This window comes from Setaria italica, chromosome VIII, assembly GCF_000263155.2.
Source record: "Setaria italica strain Yugu1 chromosome VIII, Setaria_italica_v2.0, whole genome shotgun sequence".
Taxonomy (NCBI): domain Eukaryota; kingdom Viridiplantae; phylum Streptophyta; class Magnoliopsida; order Poales; family Poaceae; genus Setaria; species Setaria italica.
In genome coordinates, this window is record NC_028457.1 from 33,487,390 (window position 1) to 33,499,055 (window position 11,666).

General features: G+C 45.3%; 1 protein-coding gene across 1 annotated transcript; it reads right to left on the reverse strand.

The window, feature by feature from the left end:
- Window positions 1-3,819: 3,819 nt before the first annotated feature.
- On the reverse strand, window positions 3,820-10,870 carry LOC101782247. The gene is made up of 4 exons (XM_004979633.3): window positions 10,617-10,870; window positions 9,324-10,524; window positions 6,954-7,553; window positions 3,820-6,852 (listed from the first exon to the last, which is right to left on the reverse strand). The coding sequence occupies exons 2-4, from the start codon at window positions 10,443-10,445 to the stop codon at window positions 4,213-4,215; spliced, it is 4,362 nt and encodes a 1,453-aa protein (XP_004979690.1). The 5' UTR covers window positions 10,446-10,524; window positions 10,617-10,870; the 3' UTR covers window positions 3,820-4,212.
- Window positions 10,871-11,666: the final 796 nt, after the last annotated feature.

Below are 11,666 nucleotides of genomic sequence, written 5' to 3' on the forward strand. Positions count from 1 at the left end.
GAATTATCACTGCCGGTTGTTTAAATGAGCCGGCGGGGAAAAGTGTAGCAGGCGGTGAGAATATATCATCACCGCCGACTCAAATTATAAGCCGGCAGTGATAACCATCACCACTGGCTCAAAATAGGAGCTGACACTGAAACCTAGGTCATGGACCCGAAATTTTGGAGTTCACTCGATTTAATTCTCCACGAGTCTAGCCTCCCACCCCCACCCCCACCCCACCCGCGGCCTTATCCGCTCGCTCCCTCCCGCAGCGCCCACCTCTCCTCCCTCGCTCCCTCCCCTCTCCCCACCGTCAGCCCCTCGCCTTTCTCTCCCCGGGCCCTCTCCTCCCCCGTCCCTTCTCTTCCATTCCAGGCAGCCCTCCCCTCCCCTTTTCGCTCCACGCGCCCCTCATTGCGCCGCCAGTGAGGAGCGGCAGCGGGGCGAGGTGAGGTGACGGCATGATAGTGGGGGAGCGTAGAGGCGGAGCGACGGTCGACGGCGTGGATCTGTAGGCCAGCGTGGTGGGAGAGCATGGAGGCATGGTGGGGCAGCCGGATCTGCATGTGGTGGCATAGCCACAGCTGGTTGTGGTGGCGCGGCTTCCACTCCTTACCAGGTACGCCCCCCTCTCCCTCCCTCCCTCCCTCCGAGCAACTTCAGGGGGCTCCTGCACTGTGGCCAGCCGGATCTAGTGCTGCGGTGGGGTGCAGGGCTCCGCCGAGGAAGTGGCGCGGTGGCCATGGAGGCGGTGGTGGCGGTGTAGTAGCGGCAGGGCAGAGGGGTGGCGGCAGGGCAGCGTGGGCCCGTTTTTTTAGAAAAAAGGTTTCACCGCTCGTTCCAGAACCGGCGGTGATGGGGAACCCACCACTGCCGCCTTTCTTCGACGGATTCGAAACAGGTGATGATGGGGGTTTAGAGGCCAACGGTGATATGCATATCTTTAGTAGTGAATGTGTGCCAAAAGTGATCTTTGTAGCCTACGTGGCTTTGCTATGGACCGCCCATACCATTGCCCAAGTAGTCCTTACGAAAAATTTCTTAGGTGTTAGACTATTTGCAATGGTACCCTCTATATATCACCGTCAAAAGGAATATTCCAACACTTCTCTAAAAGATTTCATCCTCTAAATAATATTATACTGCAACAGTTACCTGTATTTTCATCCTCTATATGCTCCCCGCTCTCCCCTGCAACCCCGGGCTCGACGCCGCGCTCCCCGCGCTCGACGCCGTGCTCCCCGTCCCCGCGCTCGACGCCTCTGCACAGACTGCCCGCGGTCTCCGTCCCCGCGCCAATTTGGAACGGAGGGAGTACCTCCTAAACGAGCTAAGGAAACACAACAAAGCTAGCTAACGCCAAGCGGCCCATGACAGCCTGGCAGTTGGAGCTAAGCCAGCCCAACAAGCCAGCTCGCGCGAGTCCACCCGACCATCACTCTCGTTCGACCAAAGCCTTATCTGCTCACCGTACCCTGTCGCTGCTCCGTATTCGCTCCCTCTCATAGGTCGAGGCGAAGCTTTTAATTTGGGCAGTCGATCCTGCCGATGGCGCGGGGGAGCAGTGTACGTACAAGATACTACACGAGGAGGTGCATAAGCTCTTCGTGCCTTATCGTCACGCAGTGCGGCCTCACAGACGTCAACAGCTTCTAACTCCAATAGTTCAATCGATGTTTCTCTGTTCCAATATGCTTTCCGGAAGATAAGCAAGTCATCTATTAAGCTAATCAACTGTTCAGCTCTGCAATGCCGTGGCCGAAATCGGTTGTAGCAGTAACAATTACATCATCAACTGTCTCTAAGTGGACGAGAGATGTGAAAGATTGTTGCTGAGCGTGGACAATGCAAGATTGAAGCTTAGTCTTTGTTTTCTCGCTTCTTGTTGTTTCAGTTTCTCTGTGTTGAGGGTTGGAATCTAAATACTCATTGTATTTTGTATGGCTGCATGTATCCATCCATGGATATAGAGGCTGGGTTACCATTATCTAAAAAAATCTATTAAGCTCATGTACGACATTTGTTGACATTCATGCATCAATAATTTTTTAATAAAAATGTAGGGCTTAATTGTTACAAATATTTCTTAACGTTAGCCAACATTTTTTTATATGTACCAATATTTTTCTTTAATTTTTTTTACATTCATCAACATTATTGCTCAACAATTTTTTACATGCACCAATATTCTTTATTAGCATTTACTAACATTTTTTTGACATGCACCATTTTTTTATAAAAAATGTTAAGATAGTTCATCTAAAATGTACATATGAAAATAAGTTCACATGCATAAGTTGATCCAAAAAGTGGACAATGCCGTATCTACGATGAGGCTGCACCATTGATCGTGATGTTTGCATGACCTCATCGTCGCCCTGCTCCGTGGAGAGCGCCGTGTCTATGAGACCAGGGCCGGACCGCGATGCCTCAACAGCCCCATCGTCCCTGTCCTGTCGACCACATCGCCAAATCGACCCAAGCTTCATTGCAATCAGGCTGCCGTTGCTCAACTAAACTAACCCATAGTGTGTTTTGCCGATCGGTTTACCATTGCCCCGCTGTCAACCGCTCGCACAGCTCTGGGCCGGAGATGCGCTGCCACAGGGACGAAATTGTTCGGGCTCGAAATGGGCAGCAAGCCAATCACGCTGGACCAGCCGGTCGATCCCTCCGAGGCAGTCTGACCAGTCTTGGGCCTATAGTCAGTCTGACGAGGTCAATCGGTTTGACCTGTTTGACCGGTCAATCCTCAATCGGGTTAAAATTGAAGAGTCGTAGTAGATTAAGTTATGTAAACAGAATTTTCTTGCATGACAAGATCTCCCCACCTATTTATAGGGGCAGCAGCCAATTGAGGCTATCACCCAATTGAACAAAATATTTATCTTACTTTTATCTTCAAACTCTAATATTTTCCAACCCCTTGCTTTCCTCATTCGTCTCTACAGTGGCTGAGGACGTTTTGAGTGACCTACCGATTTCAGAGCAACCTTAGGCACCCATCCCTTATGAGGTCCCACCCAGGATGGTGATCTTAGGATTTCGTAGCGCTCTATTTGTGACCGGTTTGACCGGCTGCTCCAACCACTCTTACCAGCTTGGAGGCAGGAGCTCTGGTGAGAAGATTTCGACGACCGCGCGATCTATCGCACTCTTGTGTTGACCTTCCTCCGACAACAGGTATGTTAGTAGTTCTATGTCAAAGTAATGGCTTAGCCTAACTAGGCTACTGTTTGTTGTTCTAAGTATGTCGAGGTTTCAATTTTTTAGTTAGTCTAACTCTCCTCTCTATATTATGTTTTTTAACAACCTAGCCTAGGAGTTTAGCCTAGGAGTTTGGCACTCTACACGTTGAATGGGTTGCTCTGAGAAAGCGGCCTAGGAATCTTCGCGCAAAGAAGGTTATCGCAAATTACCAGCCTTCCTCAGGCTTATTATTTAAGCTGGCTCAACTCCATCGCCGCTTGTTTGGGACTATGCTACAGTGTCTTTCGCGGTGCTACAGTACCCGCCAGCTACAGTTTTGTCCATTGGGCTGTCACAGTTTTGTCCAGGTGCTGCAGCCCATTGGGCTTTGGGCTGTCACACTTTTGTCCAGATGCCTGAAAGTTTCAGTGAAAAAGAAAGTTCATACTTATTGTTGGATGGAGTACAGTGCATGCCTAGTTTGATTCAGTCTATCAAGGTTTCAACTGCCTCACTACCTCCATCCGGCAACTTATGTGAATTTATTTTCATATGTGTAATGATCTGATGGTTAGAGGAACTGAAACCTGTACTGCTAAAAATAATAAACATTGCATATTTTTTGAATAATTTAAACAATGCTACTAAATTGGAGGATCCTGCTTCTTATTACTGGAAGGAACATTCAAAAGGCGGATCCTTAAATATGATACAGCAAGAGAAATACCAAAGCCATGTTCAATAATCAGCGCCATTTCTGCTTCTCAGATCCCGATAGATGAGCTAATCGTTATTAGCAGCAAAGCACATAATGGATGCTGAAATTAATCTATCAACTGGACCAGACGAAGGTACAAAAGATTCGTCTCCTGGTGATGCAAGTATATTTTGGGATAAAATTCAAAGGACATGTTTTCCTGTTGGGTACTGAACTACGGATGCAGCTAGACCTATTTGATTGGCACGACTAAACAGAGTAGTTGAGAGAAAGGAAATGAACGCCTGGGATGGTGGAGGCTTGCTTGGGCTCAGCACCCATCAGGAAGATCGAGGTTCCACCTTCAAAAATGGCTTCATTTCCCTTGGATGCGCAGCAAGTTGGCTCCGCAACTGTTGCTTCATTGCCTCATCGTAGGATCCGCTAAGCGAGATTTCCTTGAGCTTGCGCAGTTTCTCTAGGCCATAAAACCGCAAGGACGATGGCACGTTATGGCAGGGGAGATTCATGACCTCAAGTTCGTGCATTGCCCCGGCGTGGAAGGTAACGGCCTGTGACCTGGAATTGCACGCAACCTGGAGGAGCTGGAGTGCAGGGAAACCTGTGCAGAAGTCAAGCTTACCACATTGAAATTCCTTGAAATGAAGGCATAGAGTTCTTAGCTTTGGCAGATTCCCAAGCGCCTCAACCTCATCTTGCGGTATCGTGGTCATCTGTAAATTCAGTTTGCCAAGATTCGTCAGCAGATTGATCCATGTTGGCAAATTGGAATCTACAAGCCCGTACAGCTTCAGGCTCTGTAATTTCACAGGATGTTGGGAGATGGTATCCAAACAGCCAGCTCGATTCACGCCCTTGTCAAACCACACTGAAAAGGATTCCAAATAGGCGTGACAAGAGATTGCAGAACACAGCTCCTGACAGTTCTCGCTGTTCACGCCAGACACTCCAAGCTTGCGCAATCGGGTAAGGTTCTTGAGCTCTTTCAGAGTCGCCCGCCCGCTTGCAACGCTGACGTCGATCACACCTAGAGTATGTAAGGCCGTCATTTGCCCAATCCTTCCAGGCACCACAACTCCACCATTACGAGAGTCAGGAAGCTGCTGGTAACGGAGGATCCACGATTTCGGCACATGGAATAGGGACTTCAGGGTAGGAGCACATGGCCCGCTCGTGGATAATGATGGATCAGCTGTTGCTGATGTTGCTTCTGGTGACGGATTGCTGGTGTGATCACCCAGTGGTACAGACGTGGTACCGGCACCAAGATACTGCAGTTTCTCGAGCTTGGTGATGCTTACTGGAAGCGTGGCAACCAAGGTCTGCCTGATATCCAGAGTCTGGAGCTGCCTCAGGCCACCCAAGGAATCTGGCACACGAGTGATGTTTTTGCATCCTCTTAGGGAGAGAAACTTGAGGCGAAGTAGCACCTTCCCAATTTTCTCAACATCATCATTAGTTACGCCGTCGCCTGCATCTTCCAGATCCAGCACCCGAAGCACTTTCATCTTGTCGGACACGAGGAATGCTTCCCACCAGCCAAACACCGTCAAGGACCGTAGCCGCGACAAGTCCAGGTTGTCGAACACAACTCTATTCCCCACCCACGAGCTCCAAATTGATAGGTGTTGTCCTACGCCTTGGGTAGTTAGTCTGCGATACCCCTCCTGCAGTACTGAGACTTCCAATGGGAAGAGGATTTTCTCTTCCACTGGACGCGAGATCATGTACTCATGGAAGAAACCATTGACCTCGTACCTTGTCCCCATATTTGTAGGTGTTACCTGCTGCATCACACTCTGGGAGGTAAGCTTGTCGAATAATTCACCCGCGAACTCGTCCAAGCTATCGCTTTCAGTGCCCTTGGCGTAGCCCTCCGCGATCCATCGCCTCACCAAGCGCCCCCGCCGAAAGGTTTGCTCTCGAGGAAAAACTAAAAGATACAACATGCATCGCATGAGTGATGGAGAAGACCTAAAGTAGAAATGGATCCAGGCGAGTAGGCTCCGTAGGCAGTAGAAATCTGGATTGGTCTGTAACTCTTGCATAAAGTTGCCTATCAGATGCTGACACTGCCATTCCCTTGTCGCTGCATTAGAAAGATTTTGCTTCGCCAAGTATCTGCCTAAAGCAACTATTACTTGGGGAAATCCTCCACTCCTGGACAAGATGGCTTTTACATTTGGGTCATCCGGAGACAGACTGACACACCTGTTTTTATTATTCTCAGATTGATCAACTTCCTGTAACAAGTTCCTGTTATTTTCAAATGGTAGTTCATCAGATATGTCTTCGCTATTCTGAAATGTCTCTTCTTCAACTAAGTTTTCACTATTCTTAAATGCCTGCCCTTCAAACAAGTTTTCACTATTCTGAAATGCCTGTTCTTCAGACGTGGTTCCTTTATTCTCAAATGCATGTTCTTCTTGTTTTTTGGTTTCGAACAAAGACCAAAATGCATGTTCAAGTGATAAGTTTCCATTATTCCACAATGTCTGTTCTTCGAACAAGTCTCTATCATTATGAAATGCCTGATCTCTGACCGAGTTTCCATTATTCTGAAATGGCTGTTCTTTGACCGTGTTTCCAGTAGTGCATGAGCTGCTTCCATTATTACTCTGCAATTCCTGTCCTTCAAAGGTATTTCCATTCTGAAATGCCTGTTTTCCAGACGAGTTTCCATTATTCTGAAACGCCTGTTCTTCAATTGTGTTTTCTTGATTCTGAAACGCCTGTTCTTCCAATTCGTTTCCATTATTCTGAAATGTATGATCTTCATTATTCTGAAATGTGTGTTCATCCTCTCTGTCCGGTCCAAAAAAATAATTGAATGATGCTTCATCCTCTCTGTCCAGTTCAAACAAATAATTGTATGCGAATTCTTCAAATGAGTTTCTTTTACTCGGAAATGGTTGTTCAGACGAGTTTCCATCATTTTGAGATGCTTGTGTCCTAAATTCCTGTTCTCCAATATATTGAAACAGAGAATGTGTAATTAGGTGCAGAATAGATTCCATGGAACTACTGCAGTAGTGTAGAGAAATGTGGAGACACAACACACCTGTTGAAGGAGATCGAAGGCTGCCATAGGTTGGAGACATCTGATGCTGCACACTAGACCGGCTGCACCTGCGCAGTGTATGGCGATGCTTTCTTCTGTAGTGATGACAACGATGCAGCTTTTACTTTTCGAAGATATCAAGTTCTCAGCATCTATCAAGTCCCAAAATTCCTTGGACTGCATCTCGTCAATAACAACAAGGCACCGATACTTATGCAGAAGCTCCCGGCATCGTTCAATCAGATCGTCGACTTCGAATGATTGTGAAAAACCTGATAGTAAACACCGGCAAAAGCCCATGAGATTGTACTTGTAGGGCTGTGACATAATGATCATCCTGTACCAGTAAAAGCCCGGCTCAGCATAGCAGCGATAGCAGGCATTGGTAACGACTGCTGTTCTCCCAGAACCAGGAATTCCCCACACGGAGACCACATGAGGTTTGTCGGTGTAGGGTCTATCCTTTATCATTATCAAACTGGAAAGTTTATCGACTTCCGAATCGCGCCCAACGAGGCGATTGTCGCTCAACCAAAGCTCGGCAGATCCCGGTTCTTGGACAATTGTCACTCCGGCGCCTCCTTCAGCATCTTTAAAGCCCTGTAAATAAACAAAAGGAGATCAGAGGAGTCACGGGAGGGAAGGAGCTAGAGAACATATCAGCACAATTAACTAAGCAACAACGGTATGATTGATGTGTAAATGGAAGCATATTAACGACGTGCACCCGAGCGAGGCATCGCCCTGCGCTACATACATGAGCCAAGAAGTCAGGTGCAATAAGCTGGATGTAGAAATTTATATCTGAGTCATCGACACTACACCTCTCAGGCGCCGCTAGCTGGACATTTGAAGTCAAATGGCGAGCGGTGTGGAATTATGCTACAAGAAGGTGGGTGCAGTGCCAGGGTTCAAACCCTGACCACCCAAACTCCCATCGGAGGGTTTTTCACAAACTCCGCTAGCTAGCTAGTTTGTGTTGGTGCTAACATTTGTAGCCTTATAGGATAGTTTCCTCATGCATCACTGTAATGTAATATCAAATGAACAATCATGTAATCCCTCCGTTCCAAATTATAATCCGTTTGACTTTTTTGACCCCAAGTTTGACCGCTCATCTTATTCAAAAATTTTGTACAAATATAGTCAAATTTAAGTCATTCTTGAAGAACTTTTATTAATAAAGCAAGCCGCAACAAAAGATGTGATATTTTGCATAATTTTTTGAATAAGACGAGCGGTCAAGCTTGGTATCAAAAAGTCAAACAAATTATTATCTGGAACGGAAGGAGTATATTTATGGTACCATGAACATAAATTTATGAGTTAAAAAGGATTATGTTTAACGCATTTCCAAATCACCTTAGAATTTTAAATTTTAATTTCAAAATCCTGTTACAGTTGCTAATTTAGTCTATATATAATAACCAAAAATATAAGAACATATCAACTCGATTATAGGATCTAGCTCTGAGCTTAGCATTATATCCTGCTATTACTAATTGGATTAACGGGATTTTGAAACTTGAAGTCACATAGGATCCTAGATGAATACTTTAGAAAAAGAGAGATATCTCTCAAAAACAAAACATCGGGCCATCAATTCATAAACTCAAATCATCGTACCCATTGGATCAATTATGTTTTCTTAAAAATTACCCACATTTGCCAATATGAAAATAGCCTAAAATAACCCCCTAATTCTATACCTAAATTACCCACCTTTTCCATCATATAAAATAAATTAAAGTAACCACTTCATAGCTTAAAACATATTGTTATAAAACATAACTTAAAATACCATTCTAGATTTGTCTCTAAGTTACCACATATATCATCATTAAAAATAATTTAAAGTAAACACTTACACCTTAATCTAATTATCCTTATGTTCATCATATTGAAATGACCAAAAGTAAACTAATATATGATTCTAAATTACCTATTTATATTATTGTTAATATAAAAATACTAATTTAAGGCATATACACATGATGGGTGTTACCATGTAGACCATTTTTTCATGTATGTGAGGAGGCGATAAATTTTTTTAATTTTGTGGATATAGTAATTACTAATAAAATAAAAATCCATCACAACTGGAGAAAGATAAGTACATATTTATATAAGTATTGTGTTAGAGTATTAAATAAATAAGATAGTAGTATGACAAATAATTGTTATTATTAGTTAGAAGTCTAATTTCTAAATAGTTTTCATACACAATGGTTTTTAAAAAAGATTAGCACGTGTCGGAGAACAGGTTGATAGACTAGTTTGATCTACTTTTCAAGAATGGTTGGGAGTCAAAATGCATTAGTGACATCAATTAAAAGTTTTGGAGAAGTAATTGGTGATGTCTTGTATTACCGCGTTGAAGAAGACGCGGATAGCCTGATTTGCTGAGAACCGCTGGAGCTCTGAAAGCAGGTATGGCTTCCCCGTGCATAGGCTTGCGATTTCATGATGACGCGTTGACACGACGATACAGCTGCCGTTCTTCCTGTCACGCAGGTAGGGCCTGATGGCGTCCCACTGCACCACGGTGGATAGGTCTTCCAGTATGATGAGGTACCGATTTGTGTTGACCTGCCTCACAAACTCTTCGACAAGGTCTCCAGCGGACGTTTCCGTCCATGACAGGGCATCCCTCTTTTTCTTTAGGTTTAGACGACAAAGCCAAGGCTGGGAATCTATGCTCACAGTCGATCCTTGTTCTTCGCAAGAGTTTGCGTAGAACTGAACCACCAAGCTCCTGATGAGCTCAGGGGGATTGACAGGATGGATCACCTTCACCCAGGCACGGCATCTGAAGTTGCGATATATTGTTGGATCATCATACATGTTCCTGATGATGGACATTGTCCCAAGATCATCTCCTGTTCCCCACAACGAGATCACTCGAAGATCATTGCTTCCCTCGGTGACCAACTTGGTGAGGTCAACTGCTCCTCTACAACTTGCTGCGGTGTCCTTTGCTTCAATATGTATGTCGTCAAATCCTGGTGCGCCAATGGCGGAGGCGGAAACGAACTGTTGCTGCGTGAGGGAATCGGAGCAAGAGTCACCGAACCTGTAGCGCAGGTTCCTCTGGCTCACGTCCTGTACGCGGATCTTGAGCTGTTCTATTTGGGTAACTGCTAAATCAAGGGGCAGCTCTGATCCCTCCGTGCTGCTGCAGGAGCAGGGTGGCAGCAATCGGAGCCACCACGACCGCTTTGTGTCCAGGTGGAGGACGAACTCAATACAGTCCTCCACATCGTTGGACAGGTCGCGGACTTGCCGCACCCAGGTCCTCACCACATGGTTCTTGACACGCTCGCCATCCGCGGAGTTGAGGAAGGATTGCATCATCTCGAATTCGCCCGTGATAAACACCAGATTTTGCTGCAAGATCTGCCACTGCTTTGCCTCTTCCTTGATGGCAGACTTTACCTTGTCGGCCAGCAACTGAACCGCCGTCTTGGAGATCCCAATAGCAAGTTCCGCCATTTCCCACTTTCAGTTTCTTCTCTGTGTTTGCTTGTGTAGGTGGAAGCTACGAAGTTGTACTGCTGCCGCTGAGATATTCCTTCAAGATTGGATCATAAAGGGGAGACCATGAATAATGAAACATCTAGCAGAGAAATCATGAAACAAGACTCGGATATGATTGCCACTTACCAGTTACCACTACCAGCAGTGAGATGGCTTCGAGATGCTGTTTGAAGCACGGCGGTGCCAACTTGCTTTGGAGACTATTCGCAGACTTTGGGCGCCGGACCAAGGAAGAGGATTTTTTTTAGATAATGGATAACCAAAGGAAGAGGATTTATACTTATATAATGCTCTTGCCCAGCTGTTTCACCATTGGTTTGTGAGAAACTTCAAAGTTGGATGTGGGAAAAACAGCAGAAGGTTGCTCCTTGATGACCCCAATTATCACTCTTTGAAATTAAAGCTTATCACTACCACTGCCCCACAGTGCGGCCCCAGGCCCAGTCCATGCCTACCACCTGGTCCTCACTAGCATCCTGTGGCACCAACAGCCAAGACTCGGTGTCATTCGCGCTTCCCATCTCATCTAGCAATTGTATGTCCTTTAGCCAATTGGCCGGATGGCCGTGTCTATCTGCTGCATTTTCTTTGGAAGACAGAAATTGTACAGCGAGGTGGCTTGCTTGCCCGGAACCGCTCCTCCATCGATCAGTTACTATTCTCCTTATTGCTCGACTGCTTGATTGACACTTTTACCCGTAGCTGTGTAATACCATTATTGATAATTATTACTTTGTTTTCTGCTATAGACTAGATCTTGAACAAGTGCAAATTGTGCTTTCTGTCTCATTAACTCGAGTCTAAGTACATAAAAAAGTTGACGAGTACCACTTCATAGCTAGCTGATATGTTTTCATAATACACCTTAAGAAAGTTGTGTCTTTACAACTAATGCTCAATATCCAAGACCAGGAAACAACATTCAATTTTTATATCCTCTCTATTGGACACAATCATGAAACATATAGAATAGTTATCTTAGAGATCTAATAGAGCTTTGTTATAATGATTGTTAAGTACTAATGGGTACTTCTAAGTACTTTTTCTTTAGTACTGATCCCACTAATTTTTGTACTTGGTCCCACCTATTTAACTCTTTTTGTTACTTTTCTCTAGGTACCTCTAGGTAGTTCCTATCTTTCCACCACATGATTTCTCTAAATGGAAGACTCTTAT

What these genes read in the sequence shown, in the direction of transcription:
- LOC101782247 (XM_004979633.3), bottom strand. Translation starts at nt 10,445, where the DNA reads ATGGCGGAACTTGCTATTGGGATCTCCAAGACGGCGGTTCAGTTGCTG. An exon ending in TCCGCGTCTTCTTCAACGCG is followed by an intron (nt 7,554 to 9,323) that starts GTAATACAAGAC and finishes GTTTATTTACAG; the next exon opens with GGCTTTAAAGATGCTGAAGG. An exon ending in CCTTCGATCTCCTTCAACAG is followed by an intron (nt 6,853 to 6,953) that starts GTGTGTTGTGTC and finishes ATTGGAGAACAG; the next exon opens with GAATTTAGGACACAAGCATC.